General features: G+C 31.9%; 2 protein-coding genes across 2 annotated transcripts; both read right to left on the bottom strand.

The window, feature by feature from the left end:
• Positions 1–355: 355 nt before the first annotated feature.
• LOC146942791 (uncharacterized) lies at positions 356–833 on the bottom strand. Its single transcript, XM_085756874.1, has one exon. It carries the CDS (start codon positions 831–833, stop codon positions 417–419), a length of 417 nt encoding a protein of 138 aa, XP_085613000.1. The 3' UTR covers positions 356–416.
• An 8,150-nt stretch (positions 834–8,983) lies between these two features.
• Positions 8,984–12,289, bottom strand: ERG28 (ergosterol biosynthesis protein). Its single transcript, XM_085756875.1, has 3 exons — positions 11,969–12,289; positions 10,080–10,286; positions 8,984–9,411 (listed from the first exon to the last, which is right to left on the bottom strand). The coding sequence occupies exons 1-3, from the start codon at positions 12,081–12,083 to the stop codon at positions 9,332–9,334; spliced, it is 402 nt and encodes a 133-aa protein (XP_085613001.1). The 5' UTR covers positions 12,084–12,289; the 3' UTR covers positions 8,984–9,331.
• Between the last annotated feature and the right edge of the window lie 10,672 nt (positions 12,290–22,961).

The following is a 22,961-nucleotide window of genomic DNA, read 5'->3' on the forward strand; positions in this document are numbered from 1 at the left end:
CGGGACCTCCAAATTGTAAGGGACAATCGTGCACTCACAGTGTGGACAATTTAACAAAAGCTTATGGCAGCATCAAAGTTGAATGATATGATGTGTTATGTATCGAATCATAATTCATCTAGCACTATGAATAACATCAATACACTTGGTTTGTAAACAAGTTTAGGGCTGTGTTCACTTGTCACATATTGTTTTGGACTTCAATCAATACACTCTTTTCTTTAAATGTTTTCCTTTGTCAAATTTATAACCTGTTTTTTTCTTTTTGTAATAATATTGACAACCCTTGTACACCAACTATCTATCATCGACACTTTTTTTTAAAACTGTGTTCCATGTCTAACACATGTTCATGTCCGACACTAATACAATAACTTTATTCGAATTATTACAAATGTATAGTGTCTCTTAGTGTTTCACGGTACAACAACATTTTTGAAATGTTTTTGAGTTGTTGGTTGTGTTTCTTTCTCACCTTCAGTATGGCGTTGATATTCGAATAAGCTCATATCTGCATCTATTGATTCGTTTTCATCCTCCTCTTCCTTGTCTTCTTCATCAATCATGTCCTCTACATCCTCCGGTTCTTCTTCTTCCACCGTATTTTCTTCCATGACAATTTTAGTTTCTCTCTCTTTTGCATCACCCATCAATTCATAGGGTTTTTTCATCCATAACTGCAACCCTTTTCTTCCAAGTATTTTGTTCTCATGTGAGTGTTTGAGTTGGTATAGCAACCAGATACCAACAACAATTAAAGTAAATATTTGAAGACCTTGTTTTACCTTGTAGCCATTTGTCCTCGGGTTTCGGTTAGGGGATTGCTTCAACATCTTTTTCTCATAAATTTCTCTTGCAAGTATATCAACAACACATGTTCTAGTTGCTTTTCTGTAAAGGAAGAATGGAATGGATGCAATTAAAAACATATAAATTAAACAAAGTAAGGCACAGTGAACGCAAGGTTTGTGATTTAAAGTGTGACAAGTAACTTGTTTGCATCTACTTGAACCTATTTCTTCAATTGAGCGGCGATTTGCGATTGGGTGATTTGCGGCGATTTGCGATTTGCGATACGATTCATCAACAAAAGGGATATTGCGACTACTAGAAATTCCTTCAATTGAACCATCATCATCACTCACTTGCTTTGTTTTTATGTGACTTTACGTGTGCCTGGATTGTTTCTTTGAGCTTTTGGTGTCCTTTTCATTGATACGTGTTTCAATTCACATCCACATCTTTTGCATTGGTTTGGTGTGCTAAATCAGGTTACTCCATGTGATCTTTTATAGTTATTTTGTTCGCCTTTGATTGTTTATTGGTGTTGCTATTGTTCATGAAATTGTCCGTCATTCAGAGATTAAAGATGCCTTTTGCCTGTTTGATATGAAAAAAGAGCTTTGTTTTTCCCTTTTAATAAGGAGTATTTGTTTTTCCCTTTTAATAAGGAGTATTGGTTTTCCCTTTTAATAAGGAGTAATATTTTCCCTTTTGATAAGGAGTTTTTGTGGCTATTAGAGACAATGAGTTGCATAGCTTGGAATTGTCGTGGTCTTGGAAACCCAAGGACAGTTTGTGCATTCAAAAAGCTTTTACGAGATAAAAACCCCACTTGTGTATTTCTTTCAGAAACTAAGAAAAAAGATTTTGAGATGAATAAATTTCGAAATATACAAGGTTTATCTGGGGTTGTTGCTGTTAATTGTGTTGGAGAAGGTAAAAGGCGTGCCGGTGGTCTTGCAATGTTTTGGAAGGAAGGGGTTGAAGTAGAGGTATTATCCCTTTCCTCTAATCATATTGATATCCTAATTGCTATTGAGGATGGAGATGAGAAATGGAGGCTTACTGGGGTATATGGTTTTCCGGAATCTCAAATGAAGTATAAAACATGCGAGTTAATTGACCGTTTAGCATTAGTGGAAAGCACCGATAAGTGGCTTGTAATGGGTGATTTCAATATGATTCTTTCACATGACGAGAAGGAAGGTGGAAATTTTGGTAGCTCCCAATTGATTTCAATTTTTCGAGACACCCTTCAAAATCATAATCTATCTGACTTGGGTTTTGAGGGTGACAAATTTACTTGGCATAATAGACAAGATGGTGCTTCTAATATTAAGGCTCGCCTTGATAGGATGGTAGCTACACCAGCCTGGTCTTCGTTTTATCCTTCGGCTTCAGTGGTGCATTTAACAAGGTATGCTTCAGATCATTTGCCTTTGTGGTTGCGACTTGTTTCTAGGAAGCCAAAGAAAAAACAAAATTTTCTTAAACTACAACGATTTGAAGAATGTTGGTTGCGTGATAGTGGAATTTTGGAAGCAGTTAAGGGTGCTTGGGAGATGACAGGGAATTCTATGTCTGATAAAATCAATCATTGTGTGAATGACCTTTCTAAATGGAGTAAAGATCGTTTTGGCGATGTTCCCAATCAGATAAAAATTACTCAAGAGAAGTTGGATGATCTTAATAAACAATCTCACCAAGAGGGAGTAATGTCTGAAATTAGAAAAATGGAGGCTAGATTGAATGATTTGCTGGAAAGTGAGGAAATTTGGTGGGCCCAGAGGTCTCGAGCTTTGTGGTTAAAACATGGAGATAAAAATACTAAATTTTTTCATCAAAAAGCTTCTCATAGAAAATCTAGAAATTGGGTGGACACTATTTGGGATGACCATGGGGAAAAATTTGATGATGAGGAAGACATTGCTAGAGTTTTTAATAATTTTTTTCAGGATCTTTTCTCCACCAGTCATCCTGAAAGAATTTCTGAAACTGTGGAAGTGGTCAAAGATAGACTATCAGATTCTATGCGTAACATATTGGAAGCAGAGTTTACAGAAAATGAGGTTTTCTTAGCCGCTAAAAACTTAAAACCTCATGCTGCTCCAGGTCCTGACGGAATGCCTGCTTTATTTTATCAACAGTTTTGGAGTATAGTTGGTAAAGATGTGACTTCTTTTGCTTTGGAGATTCTCAACCATGGTGGAAATCCTAGTGACATTAATTACACTTATATTTGCCTCATTCCAAAAAAGAAAAAGCCCAAGGTGCCAGGTGATTTTCGACCTATTTCTCTTTGCAATGTAGTTTTCAAAATAATAACAAAAACAATTGCTAATAGGTTGAAACTGATTCTTCCTGATATCTTTGGAAAATTTCAAAGTGCTTTTGTACCGGGACGATTAATTACTGATAATGCCTTACTAGCTTTTGAATCTTTTCATTACATGAGGAAAAAAAACAAAGGTAAGAAGGGGTATGTGGCACTAAAGTTGGATATGTCAAAGGCATATGATCGTATCGAGTGGAATTTTTTGATAAAGGTGCTTCAGTCTATGGGTTTTTCACAAAAATGGCAGAACTTAATTTTTAATTGCATTTCCACGGTATCTTTCGCTGTGTTGCTTAATGGAAGTCCTTGTCAGAAGTTTTGTCCTCAGCGCGGTCTCCGTCAAGGGGATCCTTTGTCTCCTTACCTATTTATCTTATGTGCCGAAGTTTTTTCTGGGCTTCTAAATAAGGCACAAGAGGAAAAAAGTCTTCATGGAATTAAAATTGCTAGAGGGGCTCCAAAAATTAATCATTTATTTTTTGCAGATGATAGCCTCATTTTTTGTAGGGATTCTTTTCAAGATGCTCAAACCATTCAGGGAGTGCTTAATTCTTATCAATCTGCTTCTGGGCAACTTATCAATTTGGATAAATCAGAAATCTCTTTCAGCCGAAATGTACCTGATGATCGTAAAATTTTGTTCCAAGGTTGGATGCAAATTAAGGCTGTTGAGTGTCACTCGAAGTATTTGGGGCTACCAGCTTTTGTTGGTAGGTCTAAGAAACAAGTTTTCGATTTTGTCCAAGATAAGGTGTGGAAGAAGCTGAAAGGTTGGAAAGAAAAATTTCTGTCAATTGCTGGGAGAGAAGTTTTAATCAAATCAGTGGTTCAAGCAATTCCTACGTATGTGATGAGTTGTTTTCTACTTCCAATGAGTTTATGCGAGCATATTGAAAGCATGATTAGCAAATTTTGGTGGGGCAGCAAACAAGGTGAGCGTAAAATTCATTGGATTAAATGGGAGACATTATGTAAAGAAAAAAAGAAAGGTGGAATGGGGTTTAGAACATTCCATGATTTTAACCTTGCAATGTTGTCTAAACAAAGTTGGCGAATCATGCACAATGACGACTTATTGATCTCTCAATGTTTGAAAGCAAGATATTTTCCTAGAAGTACTTTCTTGAGAGCTTCAATCGGTTATTGTCCAAGTTATACTTGGAGAAGTATTTTGCAAGCTCGTGTGGATGTTATTGAGAAAGCAGGTCTTTGGAGAGTAGGGAATGGTCACCTAATTCATATATGGGAGGACAATTGGCTTCCTTATCAAAATGGTCACAAGATTTGGTCACCAAAACCTTCTAATTGTGATATTATGTTTGTTTCAGATCTCATTCATGACGATATTCGATGTTGGAATGTTCCTTTAATTAATGAAATTTTTCTCCCCTTTGAGGCTCAACAAATTCTTCAATTGCCAATTTCTTTCTCTCAATCACAAGATGAGTTTGTGTGGGGTGCTTCACGATCTGCTATTTTTTCTGTGAAGAGTGCATATCGTTTCTTAAAGGCAAGGCGTGAGATACTTGTCTCCCATAGCTCAATACAGGACATTGACCAGCAAGTTTGGAAAAAATTGTGGAAAATAAAAAGTATTCCAAGACACATACATTTTGCGTGGAGGATTTTACATGAAAAACTACCACTCAAAAATGATCTTTTTAAAAAAGAAATCAGTTGTGATCCATTGTGTGTTTTTTGTGGGCAGCATAATGAAACAATTTCACATCTCTTTATGGATTGTCATTGGTCAAAGCATATATGGTTTGCTTCCTCCTTGGGTGTGATGTTCAATTCACATGCTTCTAGGTACATGCCCTTCCAAGAGTGGTTGAAAAGAATTATTATTGAGGAAAATGAGGAAATTATAGTTAATGTGTTGGCCTTGTGTTATGAAATTTGGTGCACTAGAAATAAAAAATGTTTTGAGGGGACTGAAGTTGATGTGACTACCACTGTACATAAGGCACAAAGATCTATTGCTAATTTTAATAGTGCTAATACGGTGTTGTTGGAGACGTTAAATGGAGGTCCAAACTTACCTATATCTGATGTTCACTGGACACCTCCCGATAATGGTTGCTATAAGCTAAATGTTGATGCAGCAGGTCCAATAGAGGGAGGTAAGTGGGGTATTGGTATTGTTGTGAGAGATTATGAAGGTATTGTGGTTGCTGCTAGTTGTTGTCAAGTCTTTTCATTACCAGATTCAGAGGTAGCAGAAGCTTTAGCTATGCGGAAGGGTTTGGAATTTGCAAAAGACATGTTTTTTCTGAATCTTATAGCGGAATCAGATGCTTCTAATGTGGTTCGAGCGCTGAACACTCATCAACAACATCCCAACTATGTTGGATCTATTATTGGAGATTGCATTAATTTTAATGTCTTTTTTAGTAGTTTAAGATTCTTGCATGTTAGGCGCGAGGCTAACCAAGCTGCTCATTATCTAGCTCAATACTCTCTTCATAATCCCGATTGTATATGGATTGAAGAGACCCCGCCTTGTATTTCCGCAGTCTTGGCTTTTGATTTATTGCCAGACTTTTGTTAATGAAATTTTATTTATCGTCAAAAAAAAAAAAAAAAAAAGATTTAAAGTGATCAAACCTTCAACCAAAAGAGAAGACTAGTATATTTTTGGCTTAATTGCATGTTTGGTCTCTTATGTTTATTTTAGATTTCAAATTGGTCCTTTATGTTTTAAAAGTTTCAAGTTGGTCCCTTATGTTTTAAAATTTCAAGTTGGTACAAAACTTTACTCACATTTGAATAAGTTAGTCCCTTCCGTCAGTTGACCGGTTAAAGATTTGGGTTCACCATATGGGTGGTGGAATTTAACTTATTTAAAAAATCAATTTTAAAATATTTTTTTAATTTTTCTATTTTATTAAACTCAATATCATGTCGTGGAAGGGACTAACTTATTCCAACGTGAGTAACGTTTTGGACCAACTTTAAAACTTTAAAACGTAAAGGACCAACTTAAAACTTTTAAAACAAAAAGGACCAACTTAAAACCTAAAATAAACATAAGGGGTCAAACATGCAATTAAGCCTATATTTTTTTTAGTGTCTAACAACTTCAAATAAGGTCAAATTGATAGAAAATGTTCGAGTTTGACATTTGATTGGAACAATATTTAAGTGGATTTTATTTACATTTCGACCGAACTTTAGTTATTAGTGTCAATTTCTCATAGTTTATAAATGTGTTTATTGTTCCTCTCAAAAAAAAATGTGTTTATTGTCGTCCCCTTCTTTATTTTCAACTTGAAATAATATTTTGGTTTCTCCATTTTTAAATATGGGATTCCATTCCCTTTATATACCTTGCCACCTTCATTCATGTTAGTTTGGACTAGAAAATGTGTTACAACTTTCTTTTTCCAATTGCATTGATCAAATTTAGATATACTCCTATGAAATCCATTGTTTATAGTCCAAATTAGCAATGTCGTAACATTAATGCGACATGTCATAAAAAAAAATGCGACATGTCATAAAGATAAGTCTTAAATTGAGTTGTGGAAAAACACTGAAACTTATAAAACACAAGGGGAGTAAAATCTAAAATCTCATAGGAGTGTGATAGTGAAATTTTGTTAGACCTTAATGGCCATGGGTCGACATTGATACTCCAAAAATAATAATAATCTAAAATCACGATTTTTTTTCCAAGAAAAACTAAAATCACTTTTGTTAAAATAGGGAACTAAATTCGAATTTATCAAAAAATATACATGGTATTTACATTATATCAAGTAAGCTACGAAGTATGAACACAAAATAATATGGTTTATTATTACTTATAAGTATAAGCCATAGTATTTAACTGTGTAAATTAAAAAATGGAAAAAGAGTTAAGGCACATAAAATAAGCCACTGCATATTCTATAATCAGACCAATCAAAAGAAAACACAAACAACCAAGAGTTCTAAATGAGAAAATAGAAGGCTCAAATCTCAATTAATAACATGCCGGAAAAAAAAAAGTGTGTAAAAGATGATTAAACGGTTATAAACTTACAAAGTCTGTAGAAGCTAATGTTAGGTAGGAAGAGATGGAGATATCACCAATTGGCAGTGGCTAAGACAGTGAGAAAAAAATAGAGTATGTATGTCACTGTGCTATAGCTCAGATTCTGTATCTAGTGGAGCAAAGCAAAGCCAAATAACACAATCATATTGAAAGAGAAAGAATATGGTAAACGCTCGTGAACGACATGGATGTCACGGGGCAGTCAAGTATATCCGAAATACAATTATGATTGATTTTGAGAGTGTGTGTGTGTGTATATATATATATATATATATATGTATGTATGTGTGTATATTAGGGTTAAATGTAATTAAAGAATGTGATATGTCATAAAAAAATAAATCTCAAACTAGATTGTGACTTAGGGCACAAGTTAGCATAACCTTTTACAAAACTATTCTTCACTAATGATATAGAAAAAATAAATTAAAAAATTGAAAGAAGTGAGAGTAATAAACAGTTGAGGGTATAGTATGAAAATAAGAATTTAATGTTTTATTGGTATTATAAAACGACTTAAAATTTGAGATAATTTTTTTCTCCAAAACGACTTATAATTTAAGACAGATTGTCAATTAATATTGTTTTACAGGTGTGTATTTTAGAGAGAGAAATAGTTTACTAGTATGTTTTTATCATACTTATCACAAGTTGTAGAAAAAATGCAACATATTTAGGAGTAAACCAAAACATAGCAATTTTTATTTAGGAGTAAACCAAAACATAGCAATTTTAAGGGAAAAATGCTGAAACTGTTAGGCCGAACGTCATGATCGGGGTTCGAACCCTGGTACCTCCACTTTGTATGTGTGAGTGACTTTGCCATCTCGTCTGTCTAAAAAAAACCATTATAGATTTTAAAGAGATATAATATAAAAATTTGTTTTTAGAAAGGATAACAAAATCTCAACCGGCGCCAATTAAAAGGTCATGTAAAATGGTCATAGTAAAAAGGATAACAAAATCTCAATCGGCGCCAATATTTTGAGATGATGGTAGTAGTTAGTATTATTAATTTTTTTGCTAGAAAAAAAAAAAGTAAACTTAATTGTGGGTCCTCTAAAATTTTAAAGGAAATCTCATAAAAAATACGATTTTTTTCATGACAGTCTTTAGCCATATGGAGGGTTGTAATTGTTTTGCCTGAAGCATACTTAAGGCAATTGTTCATCCTGAATGTTCTTACAAGGCGATGCCTGGCTTTTGCGTTGTCTTTTTGGAAAGGCTTGCATGGTGTGAGCCTTGAATAGATGTCCTACATATGAGATATCATATGAACATTCTATGACCTGTGTGGTGGTTGTGCTGTGATGCATAAAACGTGAGTTATAGTTTCGTATTGGATAAAAGAATTGATGTTGAACAACATATAAATGAGATAGTTCATAAACCAAAGACTTGCAATCTCACTTGTGTGGTTGTTCATAGTTCAATGTTTTAAACAATGTTTGCTTTGAAATGGAAGTGCCACCAATTCACTAGCAGAGTAGCCAGGCTGGATGCAGTGTTTTCTTTGGAGTATTAGATAGTTGACTTCCTTTAGATTCGAATTCAAATAATCTCTAATATATAACAACAAAAATGGTTATGGTTAGCAGGTAACGAAATGTTGTGGTCAGGTCACTCAGCACTAGGGGTCGAGTTTGTCTGTGGATGTTGCAGAATGTGTTATTCTGACCCCAATATTGACTCGAAAACAATATATCAGTTCAGAAATAATTGATGCAAGTTTGTCTTCTAAAGAAAACGAACATAACTGTTACATTACTCCATAAAAATAGGGGGGAAAGGCTTGAAAATATAATTACTCCAATGAGATGAGATGCTTATCTGTAACAATGAGTGCAAATCGATAATGATTATTGAAGCATTACTCCATGACATGCTTATATGAATAAATCCTCCATTCTTAATGCTGTGTAACTCGTACAAACCCAAAAATGACTTTTATTTTGAATTGATAAACCCATTGCATCCAAAAAGGAAACACAATGCCATCAATTTTGTAAACCAGCAATGGGTAGCAAAAGTTTGAATTCTAACAACTAGAACTACTCTTGAAACGAAGTAAAAGGACAAGGATGAGATATTAGAGCAACGTCTCTTTGTTTTCCTAACACATTCTGATATAGTACAATTCACACTGCACTTTCATCCCATAACTCTTGCTAATGCTAATGCTTTCTATTAGAAGGCTTCGAGCGGACTTTCAGGTGCGCATTCCATTGCAATAGCATCCATACTATTGACGTTCCTGTTATTATAAACACTAGATTAGATTAGATTAGATATTAAAATAAGCCGTATCCATGAGTAAATAATGCTGAAATAAGAGGGCAATAATAAGTGAGACTGAGTAAGTTCCAGAATTATAATGGGCTGGAAAGTATACAGTAGAGGACATATATTTGGATACAAGTTTTGTTGTTTATTTTACTTTCTTTTTAGTTAATTTAATTGGGGGTGCAAACAGAAATTAGTAAATAATTCTCACAACAGGAACTCAAGAAGACAGCTGAACTGCGCAGCATATAGTTGGGTTTGAATAATGATTTTGAATGAATTTACATTATTTACAAGTGAGTTGAACAATATACTTGATGTTTAAAATCGTGTTTGGAGGTGACTGTTCTAAATCTCATCTTCAAATTACAATCAAATTCAGAGGCAAAAATAGTTTTATTTCCAAACACACAAACTATAAAAATCAATGTGCTTAAACTCACTTTTACTTTTCATGTTAGTGAATCCAAATGGGCACCAAGTCTAAAAGTTCACTTGGCACTCAACTACATCAGATTAAACAAATAACACAGAATATTGAATCATTGGTGAAAAAAACAGTGATTTGGTTTAAAATCAAAGAAAATAATGCTATGTAATAGACAAATTGGTGGGACACGAGAATGAAATTCATCATACCTGCAAATATGCCGACAGTGGTGAGATTCGAAATCGCCATTGTGTGATAAATTAGGTATTCGGTCAAGAAATGACCAAACGCGTAGATGAATGACAAAAAAGTTGCCAGGTAAAGAGGCTTGTTATCAAGGTTGAATGCACAGATATAGCAGAGGGTGCAGGTCAACAGTGTCCAAGTTCCAAATGTGCGTCCATGAACTTCACTCACTGCAACAAGTGAGAAACTCGTATCAGTGCCCATAATTTGAATATTAGAATAATGTTTGAAATTATAATTTAGCAAGAAAACTCAGAAATGCAGCGAAACAACCTTGCTAAGCCATTGTGAAATGGAATATTGCTAATTCTTGATTTCACTCTATCATTAATGATTTGGTTGATTTTGTCGTGGCTTGATTTTACTCATTATCCATAGCATTACTTATAACAAAAACAAAAACAAATTATTCAGACCATGAAAGATGGGTGCTTCTTTTGTTTTAATTTATTCGGTCTTTGCGTATACAGGTATTGCATAAGCATTTCCTACTTCCATCAAGAGATAAAAGGGTTCCGATTCAAAATTCCAATTACTTTCACTGATTCATTGGATGAAAAATTCAAGATGAATTGTTAAATGATATCATATAGTAACCTAGAGAAATAATTTCTGCAAACTGTACAGCCCTGACCTCTGATATTGCTAACCCTACAACACAAAACTGGGATGTACAGGTACAGCCCTGACCTCTGATATTGCTAACCCTAAAACAGAAAACTGGGATCCACCTGACAGTTCTAGGAAAAAAATTGACATTGGTGCAGGTTGTCTCAGGGACGGCTCTACTGGATGTGGGGCATGGTTATCACGGATCATTTAGTAGGCTGTATGGAGTTTGCTGCAACTCACAAAGAAAGTATCAGGACCGATCTGACCCTGGCTGAATTGTTCACTGAGATTGTGCCGCAGTGGATATTTTCTACTACCCAACCTGATCATATCACAATTGAGCCAGACTATGGCGTAACTGTGAAATGCCTGCAAGGAAGACTGTCTATTTGTTGTAGTGAAGTTTTAATATTAGATTGCCTTGATTTTGAAGTTAGTTTGCCCAATGTTTTTATGTTACTTTAATTAGATGTAAGAACAAAGCTACTCATGGTCTGGTTAATATTGCTAGACAGTAGAGTTCTATGTCATGGCTAGGCAGTGTCCCAGAACCTGTAACATCCATTGCTTGTAAGGATTCTGGCCTTTTAATTTAATGCAAAGTATTTTCCCATCTATTATATAAACTGTGAAACCAAGATCAATGTATGAGATTGTCAACTAGATAACTGCATGGAATCCATTTCCAATAAATGCAGGGCCATGGTGATTACATCTGAAGTAAAATTGAATTTGTGAAAGACTCTTAAATCTCTACGCAAAATACACATGAGCTTGCTTGTCACACTTGCTAAATTTTAAAAGCATTGTTAATAAACATTAATCCTGAAGATATGCACAACAGGCAAACAAGGAGCAGATTCATTGTTTTTCCTAGCAATACAAGTGAAGTCAAATCCACCTTATGTCAAGTTAAGTTGGCATTTGTTTAACCACTAACTAAAAGATCAATGCCGCATTATTGGGGGAACATTAAGTCATATCGTAATAATTTACCATTTAACCATATTTGAAAGCAACAGAACATTGGGATGTAGGAGATCTCATACAGTACATACATTGGATCTATCTATTCTAACTTGTCTCTGAAATCAATTCAAATTCAGTTACTCAACCGACTCTAAAAACAATATCTACCATTGAAATGTGTGAAGATCAAACCATTAATTCGTGAATGAATGAATAATTGACGTAAAATACTCCAAGAAAGACAGAAGTTAATTAACAATAATATACTTACTGGTAGTGTTAGAGAAGACGGCGAGTCGAAGAGCCCAAATGTCGAAGAAACCGAACCATACGGAAGCTAATCGAAGCGTCCCAACCGCTATCAGCCACCATCCCAACGCCTTCATTTTACTTACTTCTTGAGAGAGAGAGAGAGAGAGAGAGCAAATCTATTGTAGAGAGATAAGGTGACGATGAGGACGGTAGCTGGACTCAAGCAAGAGAGTGACCGTGTAGATCTATCTATGGAAGAGGGATAGGCGATGACGGCGATCGCTGGCCAGCCAGACTTAGGCCAGAGATAAAAAGAAAGAAAAAAATTAAAAATGAAAACAAAAATAAAAAAAATAAAAAAATCACATTTGTCAAAAAAATGTAAAACATAACTTTGTGTTTTCTTTCTAATAAGTTTTATGAAAAAATGTAAAAATAATTTTTATTGAATGTAATTTGTGTTGAGTTTTGGTCCCTGTAAATATGTCAACTTTTCGTTTTAATCCTTCTAAAAAATTTCTTCAACATTTGGTCCCTCAAAAAATATTTCATATTCACTTTTGGTCACTCATGTGTAGAATTCATATTTTTGAATAAAATTTTGCAGAAAAAGTTCTAATATTATAAAAATCTTTTCCAAAAAAAAAATTAGAATTTTTTAACAAAACATGAATTTAAGATGAAATTTTATATCTTTTAAGGTTATAAATTCATACTTAATTTGTGTTTTGTTAAAAAAAAAAAAAAATCGGAATTTTTTTTAGAATATTTTACACATTTCTGCATAATTTCATTAAAAAATACAATTATTAAATTAAAAATATGGACCAAAAGTAGTGATTGAAAATTTTATAGTGACTAAAAGTTGAAGAAAAATTTTAGAGGGAGTAAAACGAAAAGTTGATATATTTATAGAGATCAAAAACATATTTAACCCATTTGCATTTAATAAGAAAAAAAAATTGTTGGAAAATATGGTTTTTTTTAAAAACAAAATTAAATAAATTAAAATTTTGTTTTTTTTCTTACATTTTGAGACAAAAAAAGTTTTTTTTTTTATTTTACATTTTAAAACGAAGGAAGTATCTCTTTTTTTGTGTTAAATTATCACAAGATCGTTACAACCACATCACATGTTAGCAATTTCATACACGATAATAAACAGAATTATAGTACCATAATTTCACCGTTGGATCCATCTAACAGTTCAACATTCTCCACGTGGCCTTCTTGGATTTTTTTCTCTCTTTCAAATTTTTTTTTTGGTAACATTCTCTCTTTCAAATATCTCCCTTCATTCTTTTTCCGACCGGTCGGGCCACCATGAGGTACGAATTGTTCTTTCGTTTACCTAACACAATGCTTAGAGGAAGTTATCTACTTCAACGGTAGATCTGGTTGTCGGATTCGTTTTACGACTAACAATGTTTGCAAGTTATTTTTTAAGAATTATTATTTTTTTAATAAAAAAATGAGAAAATGGTAAAGAGAGAGACATTTGACTTTGTGTAGGATATTAGATTGATCTCACGACTAAGAAGGTTTGGAAGGTAGGCTTCTTTCGCGCATCAACGACAATCCATTTCCCAATTCCATATTCGCTCCTGAATGACATGAAATAAATTTTTTGTATCCACGGAATTTAAATCATAGCAAAATTATTTATTTTTTGGCGATAGACGTAAGGATTAATATTGAATTTTAGTTTAGTTGTTGTGTGCAAGTGTGAGTTATATGTTTTACATCGAATAGAAAAGTAAAGGTTGAACACCTTATAAGTAAGAGAACTCATAAACTCATTGCCTTAAGGTTTGGGGTAAGAGTGTGGTGTCTCTCTTGCTTGTGCGGTTGTTCTAACCTCGATGTGGACGGTCCCCGAGATCCCCTCATGATCCAACAGTTGCGTCGAAAAAAAAATCAAATTTGGTTTAAAACCAAGAAAGAAAATTACACATAGTGAGCATGTTACGTCGCAATGCAAAGGGCTTCTGAATATGGTCCTCGCACCGTTCTCGTTGGTGCGAGCTAGACTGGATAATGTTGCAAAATTACACATGATAAAGGTGCTATAAATAGCTTGGTCGCGTGCACTATCTAATTCTTTTAATCAATTTGTTAAGCTGAAAATCAAGAAAGACAATCCACTTTAAAAATTTGTCTAATCACATAGAATTAACAAAAAAAAAAATCTAAATAACTTAAGAATTCAAAAACTAATTAAAACAAGGGTTAGGAATTCAAAAAGCATTCAAAACTAATCAGAGAGTGTGGGTAATGTTTTATACACTCGACAACCCAAAAATCTGAGCGGTGTGAGATTAACAACAAACTACAAGTAACTTTGAAACCAACTTCAAACCTACCCTCACGTCTAGTGTGGACCTGAGTCTAATTTTCACATTACAGTCTTTAACTCGGCTCTGATACTAAGTTAAATGGATTTAGATCTCGTCCTAAAAGGTAACTCAAAGAATAAAAATATTCAAACATATTTATAGACTCAAAAGTCTAGAAACTTGAATGGTGTGAGACCGACAACAGACAACCTTTTAAAAAAACAAACTGCAAACAACTTTGAAACCAATGTCAACATGTTAATAAAAAATGAGCAATGATATTTGTACATCAATTTCATGACAACTTTGTTTTTCTATCTTTTTATTGGTTAAAAACAATGGAGAGAGAAAAAAGGAAAAGAAGATAAGACCATCGTGTGAGTACGAAAGAGAAAGTTGTACAAATATTGTCACAAATTAGTTGTACAAATATCATTTCTCATAAAAAAATTATTCACTTCATTTTTTACGTATCCTTAGAAAACTTGTGAGCCTAACCCTTAAATTTTTGTGTAGTTTATTATTCAGATTTCAAACACAGTCAGCAGCCCTCGCCCTGCCCCAACCTACCCTCACACCATTAATTTTTTTTTAAAGACCCTCACACCAATAATTAAATAAATATAAAATTTTCCATATTAATTTCCTGTGTTTAACTTTGAGTTGTATCTACAGCAAATTGATTGAAATCAGAACTGGTCCGGTGGGCAAAGGGATGAAAAAATTAGCGTTGGACCAGTAGGGACACCACTTGTTTACCACTGGGATACCAATGCTAACATTGATCAATGAAGGTGTGCCACGCAAAAAGGTCTAAAGAGGAAAGAGAAAATATATGCATGTGAAGTCATATGTGGCACTCTTTCATTGATCAATGTTATATAACATTGGCATCCCAATGGTACACAAGTGGTGAATAGGACTAGTAGCCCATCCACGCAAGCACACGTCAGTGCGTCATCACCATATCACCAACCTCAACACTCTGCACTGTACCCTCGGCCCAATCATCTATGACTATGATTATGATTATATATGTAATATAATAATTTGTTATGATTATATATGTAATATAATAATAATTTGTTTAAATTCGCTGGCTGTAATCCAAAAGAAGAAATATAGTATAGCTTCATTCGCTGGCCTGGCCCCTCGTGCATATCATAGAATCCAAAGTTGAAATCCATAAATATAATATGCGTAAACGGTACGTGAATTGATTTGTTGCTAAGTCAAGGCAGAAACAACTTACTACACTTTACGGTTCCCGTCTTAATTAATAACACAATCCCTTCCAAATCCCATGACTTATGAGTTTTGATACAGGATGTCATGTGATTATTAATGTGCCTAATTTCTCTTTATTTGTTAATTATTATTATTACCACCCTTAAAGCACGCTTAGAACTAAATAAATATGAGTCTGCAAACAACTATACTGCGTTACAGCTATCATCCACATCATAACATCGTTATTCAATTTCGCCTTCAAACATAGCGTGCACGCACGCATCCTCCAAAAATATCAAACTAAAATGCCACATCTTTATTATTTCTCCATCACGCTGTTTAAATATATACAAAGTACAAACACATACCAGTGATATTCGTCAAGCTTAAATAAGAAACAAGCATTTCTGTTTAAACAACTGTCCTGTTTTGAACTTTAGGTTTCTGTTAACGGTCACTATTCATTTTACTCACAGTTAACAGTCACTGTGAAAAGTTGGTTTTACACCCAATCAATAAAAATAAACTAAACTTGCCCTCAAAGAATAATCATCTCAAAAATTAGAAAAATAATATTGATATAAGATAAGAAAGTAATAGAAATAAATATAGGACAAAACTTAGATACAATTCTTTAGGTGCTTTTCGTATGGTTCTTAACTAAAAATACAATTTTTTTGAATCTCTATTATATATATTTGCCTTAATTTTTTTGAAGAGTACACATGTCACCTTCAAATTCTAAAGAGCATTGAATGTTTCTCCATGTCATAAAAATGTGTACACCTATGAAGCATATGACAAGTAAATGTACATGTAATCATGTTCATGTTCCAAGTCAATCCTTATTAATTTGATTCCTTAAATTTTGTTTTTAATATAGAAATTATGGGTATTTGAAAAAATCATAAAGCTAATATTTGATTCTGGAATTAAAAGGAAAACAAAATAATGTGACTCATATTGAATCATATGGATAAAAGCATCAATAGGAAAGAAAAAAAAAATTGAATTATTGTTTTGATTTATTGAGAAAAAACCAGACATGCCCATTTACATTTTCAATTTAGCGTAATATTTTTTCTTTCAGCTATAGTTTTACATATTATCTTAACCAATTCAATTTTTTTAATTCACATCATCACCTCACTCATTGTCAATTTGAATAGTTACTAATAAAAAAATTTCTCTCACACAATTATCTTTGATAGTACAGTAAAAGCACATATTTTCAATTCTTAGTGGGTAAGAAATGCATTGATGTATCGATATTCAAAATCAAACTTTTATTGTATCAAATATTCATTCATTTATTATATCAGAAAATTAAAGGGGTAATTGATGTTATTTAATTGTTTTGTTTGCTATAAATATTGCTTCTAACTTTCAACATTTTCACACCATTTCAAAATTCATTCTTAATTTTTAAAATTCTTCTAAAATTTCTCTTTTGTTTATTCAAACTTCTTCATGGGTTTGTTATTCATATTAGTTGCTTTCTCATTCTTTAGTTGTTTGATGATGACAAAGCAAAGTTGGTGTAACCATGTTGTTTTACTTATTTCTTAAATATTACATGAATGAAAAAGATAGATATTAACTCTAGCAATACCTGTAAATTATGGAACATGAAGTGGTGTAGCACACCTCTCCACAATTTTTTATTCTTCACATTTGAGGGACAATTTTGTTGTATCAATGATTCCATTAGAAGCACATTTTGTTACGTGGTAGTGATAATTTCTTTTGTGTATAACATTTGAGTTTGTCTTTTTTATTGCTACAATTTTTATTTTATTTTTGAGAAATATTGCTACAATTTTTGTGAAGTCATGTTATTCGAACATCCAAAAATTAATAAATATCTGTTTAAAAATACATTGTTTATGAATAATGATAGGACTACAAGAAAGACCATACGAAAAAGCAATAAAAAATTGAATAATATCTAATCTTTATCTTTATCTTTATAATATAAATTTGACTTGCATCTCTATCTCTATCTCTATTATAAACATTTGTCTTAATTTTTTTGAAAAGTACACTTGACACTTGCAAATGTAATTATTCATTTAATTCTTTTATGACAACATATCTCTCTCATCAAAGCATATTCCTTCTTATTTTTCTGTGATTAAAACGTAAATAGTGTGACTAAAAAATGAATGGTTTAATGGCGTCTAAATGCTATTAACTTTCATTGCATTTTTTTGATTGCTAATCCAATGATTATTTGACAAATGTCATTATTATTTTATTGACCAATCCGATTGCATCAATTTGTTTTATTGCATCATCATTTTAATTTCTTTTTATTCTTTTTATTGCTTAACGCTTTTTTATTATATATTAGGAAAATGTTCAATTGTGCATAAAAGACATTGATCACACTACCAAAAAAAAAGACATTGATCAAGCAAAACTTTTTTTATTGTATACCTGGAGGCAGGAAATGTTTGATTGGGCATAAAAGACATTGATTAAGTTCACCCACACATATATGCATATAGCAAAAAGCGTAAGATTGGAATGGATTGTACAATAATCATACATTTTCCCCTAAAAAAATTCATACGTCTTTTTATTTTTTTTATTTTGCGCGTATGTAATAAATCAGTGCCACAAATTGAGGATCTAAACAATAGGAGTAATGTCATTGAATTTTACCCTATAAATAAGAGAAATGATATTTTGACAACCACTTTTTGACAACTTTTGGACAACTTTCTCTCTCATACTCACATGATGTTGTTATTCTCTCTCTTCCTTTTTCTCTCTCCATTGTTTTTGACCAATAAGAAGTGAGAAAAACAAGGTTGTCATCAAATGGATGTCAAAATATCATTACTCTATAAATAACTATTCTACTTTCATTATTTCTTACACCAATTCGACATTCAGTCAAAGAATTCTAAATTCTATCAAAATTTTATATTTTTCATGTTTTCAACTAATTTAGTTGTTCTCTTTTTCCTTTTTTTTTTTTGTGTCAAGAAATTGTTCTCCTTTTGTTAATGACTCCAAAACCAATATATAATATATATATATATATATATATATATATATATATATATGGGTTTTGCTAGAAGCCAACTATGAAGGTGTCTTTTAGCAATCCACACCTCAAGGTGTGGTTTCCACTTTTTAGTTATAACTTTGCTAAAAGGCACCTTCATAAAAATTAGTTGGTGTCTTTTAACAAATGCTCATAGAATAACTTGCTAAAAGACACCTTCATAAAAGGTGTCTTCTAGCAAAACCCTATATATATATATATATATAGATTAATCCTATAAGAGAATCTTGGAGTTTGATTATTTGTATTATTTCTATATACCTATGATGCAAAAGAAAAAAATGGGGTTAAGACAATGGATTGATGATTGATATTTATAAATAATTTTTACATAATTTGATCGATTTCATAAATGATGAATTATGGTTTCAAGTTTATTATATTATTATTTATGTATATAACAAGTGAGGTATTGATGAAAATTGGAAAACATCTCTTATATCAAATGATGAATAAGGAGGTAGGATTTATTTATTTTTTGAGGGAAGGTTGGATTTATTTATTGACCCCAATATAAGTCTAACTTGAACCAAATATCAGCTGTTAAATCTAACGCATCAAATGGCTCATTGAACCTTCATTATGGGCAAATCCCTTTATCCTCAAGATGACTAAGCTTTATATTTTGATAGCATACAAATATTGCACGTACAGTTTGACAGTTTGTGGTTTGATCAACCCCAATCATCAAGATTAAATTATAAATCGGTGAACATACCAATATATCTAGATTATGTTGGTTCAGTGATCCTCAAATATGTCAAATGCTTAATTATTATTTTTTAAGAATTTGAAATGAATTTTGTCACGTGGCATCATATTATTTATAACATCGAAGTGAAATTTAAATTCTCCGATGTGGGGAGATAATCTTCTAGCAAAATATATATAAAAAAAAAACAATTAAGGAGGTAAAGATCAGTTTTGCTTTCAGTTTGTAAGTCTGGGTAGTTAATAGGCATGCCCCATAGTGAAGAATTTAAGTGTTGTAAAACTATGAAAGAGGAGGACAACCCGAATACATATGCTTCAAATTTGATATATATATATATATATATATATATATATATATATATATATATATATATATATATTATAAAGTTTTATAGGCCATTTGATGCATAAGATTTGACGACTGAGATTTGGTGTAAGTTTTATGACTTATACATATGATTTTTCTTTGTAGTGATAATAATACATACATAAAGGAGAAGTGAGTTAGTTTTAATATATCTAATATGATAATTAGTAATTTTTTGATATTAACCCTTCAATTCTCAAAGACTACACATTGTATAATCTGACCAAGATTTGTTCACTCATACATTCCACTATAAACCAAAAGGTTAAAAAAAAAAAGATTTCAATGGTTTTACTTTGTGATGAATATTTTATTATTAGGACCGTATTCATTTGTAATTTTTTTTATTTTTGACTCTAATAATTGATAATTACCTTTATTTCCTCTCATTATATATATTTTTAAAAAGATCAAAATGAATTACATGTTAACCCGGAACACTATTTCCCTAACACAAGGTGTGCCAGAGATAATAGTTTAGAAGTTACATCACGGCAGTCAGCCAACACCCAAACATAAAAAAGGGTGTTGGCACCATTCATTAAAAGAAAACAAAGCTAACTTGCCTTGAACCACCAAATTACATCAAATTTTGGGTCTACACAAATTTGTGAATTTGATTGTATTTTTGTTATAAACATTGCTTTCATTTTCAATATTTCTCACACCATTTTGATATTCATTCGTTCAATTCAAAATTCTTCCTTAAATTTACAATTCTAATCAATTATAATTATTAATTATTTTTTTAAAATGTATCATACCAATTAACCATCCATTATTGTATTTATAGTCATAGCAATGACAATCATATGGTTTCAATGCAAAGATATCATGTATTACAAAAAATAAATGAGGATGCACCTTTCTTTCCTTTCAAATTTGAAACCTTAACCATTCTTTCGTTTATTTGCACTCATATATTTCATCTACTATAGTCCACAATTTGTGCATATTTTTTTGCACACATATGAAACTCATTTATCACCCATGAAATTATCACCATGATTTATTGATCATAAAAATTTATAATATGTATGCATTTTGTCAACTTAGCATAACACATTAGCATTGTTCCATATATGGTTTGACCCCGCAAAGACCAAAGTAAAGGAAGCTGAAATAATATAAAAAATTTGAAATAGTTTGAATATTGAATATCAAAAATATTGAGTAAATGAGATCCAAAAACTAACAAAACATTTCATCATAACGTTTGGATTTTTTAGTGAGCCTACAATGGGATGGATTATTACATTTGTCTACGACAAACCCCACAAGTGATATTGACAACATATCTTCATCAAAAACCTTAAGACATTAGGAGAGATTTGTAATCTCACTTATATGTTGTTCAATATATAATTTTGCATCCAACGTAGAAGTTTAACTGACACATATCACTTTAACGTACATCTCTCCCTTGAGTGTGAAACTCTATATGTCTATGATATGGTGAAATAGCCAAATTAGGTCAAATTGACAAAAAAAAATGTGGGTTGATGACAGTTTCATAGAGGGATGTTTTCTTTTCTACTTTATTTCATGAAAAGAGAGATGTTAAATTAAAAAAGGAAAGAAGACGAAAATCAATTTGAACATGAGAGAAATGATAAGAAAAAAGAGAGATTTTCTAAAAAAATTATGAGTTTGTTGAAAGAGTTGGAGATTAACCAGTAATGTCTAATTACGTATTTTGTCAACTTAATATAACACATCTCAAATTTATTTGTTAGATCCCACCAAAGACCAAAAGTGATGAACGAATATGAAATAATAGATGTTGAAAAAAAAGTATTGTGTTGACCAAAATAAAATTGCGTGAATGTGAATGACATCCAAAATAAATAATTTAAGATAAAAAATAAATAAACAAATTATATCCAAAAACTAAAAAAACAAATCATCATAATGTTGGAATTTTCAATGGATCCTATATTGGTTTGTATCATTGTATTAGGTTAAGAGATCACACAAATAAGATTGACACCACGTTTTTATTTAAAAAAATTAGGCATATGTATATGAGTCATCTCATAAATATGTTATTCAATATCTACTCTTCCATCCATTGCAGAAATTTAACTAATATTTTACGCACTAACATCTATCCCTCAAGTATGCAACTTTATGTGTCCCTAATTATCTGACACAACCAAATTAGGTCAAGTAGAGGCACAACATGATCAAAAAGTTGGATTGGTGGTAATTTAGTGGAAAGTGGTTTCTGTTTCTTTCTTTCATGAGAAGAGATAAAGGAAAATAGAAAGAATAAAAAAAGGCATGAAAATAAATTTGAGATTGAGAGAAATGATATCTGTAAAAAAAAATAAGAATTGTGTGTTTTATCCATGAAGTTATAAGGAACGGAGTGAGTTATTGATAATTTTATGGGTTCGTTGAAGGGGTTGGTGATTTTTGGGTAATTAATTTACCAAAAAATTAGAAGCAATTTAAAAAAAAAACATTTAAAAATGTATAATATACACTTATTTTGTCAACTCAGCATAGCACATCATCATTTTTCTATAACTGAATCCCACCATAGATCAAACTTGAAGGAATTTAAAATAATTGAGATTAATTAAAAAATATTTCATGAAAGTGAATGATATCCAAGAACTTAAATTTAATATAAAAATCAAATAAATGACATCCAAAAACCAACAAAAAATAGTTCATCATAATGTTCATAGTTCTGACGGAGCCTACAATGGGTTGGACCATCTCATTATTCTAAGAGCAACCACACCAGTGACATTGAAATCACATCATCATCGAAAATGTTAAAACATTAGGTATATTGGTCACCTAACTTATATGTTTTTGAACATCTATGCTTGCGTCCAATGCGAAACTTTAAGTAACAATTGCACATTAACATACCTCTTTTAAGTGTAAGACTCTTTGTGTATTTGATCAGGTGACGTAGCAAAATAAGGTTAGCGAAGACACACATTGGTAAAAAAGGTAGAATGATGGTGGTTTCATAGAGGAAGGTTGATTCTCATATCTTTCACGAAAAGAGATAAAGAAAATAGAAAAAGAATATGAAAATGAAATTTGAACATGAGATAATTAAAAATAGTGTGTGGTTTACCTGTGGAAGTATTGGAAAATGTAAATAGAGCGAGTTACTGATAATTTAATGGATTAGTTGAAGGAGCTTGAGGCGTGTAATGAACTCGATTAATAATATGCTACATCTTTTTAAAATATCTAATAAACATGTACTTTGTAAACTCAGCATAACACAATTACATTTTTCCATTGCCAAATCTCCCCAAAG

This window comes from Medicago sativa, chromosome 3 (assembly GCF_051527215.1).
Source record: "Medicago sativa cultivar Bolivia chromosome 3, Bolivia_mono, whole genome shotgun sequence".
Lineage (NCBI taxonomy): Eukaryota > Viridiplantae > Streptophyta > Magnoliopsida > Fabales > Fabaceae > Medicago > Medicago sativa.

Excerpts from the sequence above, each read along its gene's own strand:
- LOC146942791 (XM_085756874.1), bottom strand. The coding sequence starts at position 833 with ATGTTGAAGCAATCCCCTAACCGAAACCCGAGGACAAATGGCTACAAG.
- ERG28 (XM_085756875.1), bottom strand. The coding sequence starts at position 12,083 with ATGAAGGCGTTGGGATGGTGGCTGATAGCGGTTGGGACGCTTCGATTA. Across the intron at positions 10,287-11,968 it reads CGTCTTCTCTAACACTACCA|TGAGTGAAGTTCATGGACGC; the intron begins GTAAGTATATTA and ends CACTTGTTGCAG. Across the intron at positions 9,412-10,079 it reads CACTGTCGGCATATTTGCAG|GAACGTCAATAGTATGGATG; the intron begins GTATGATGAATT and ends TTATAATAACAG.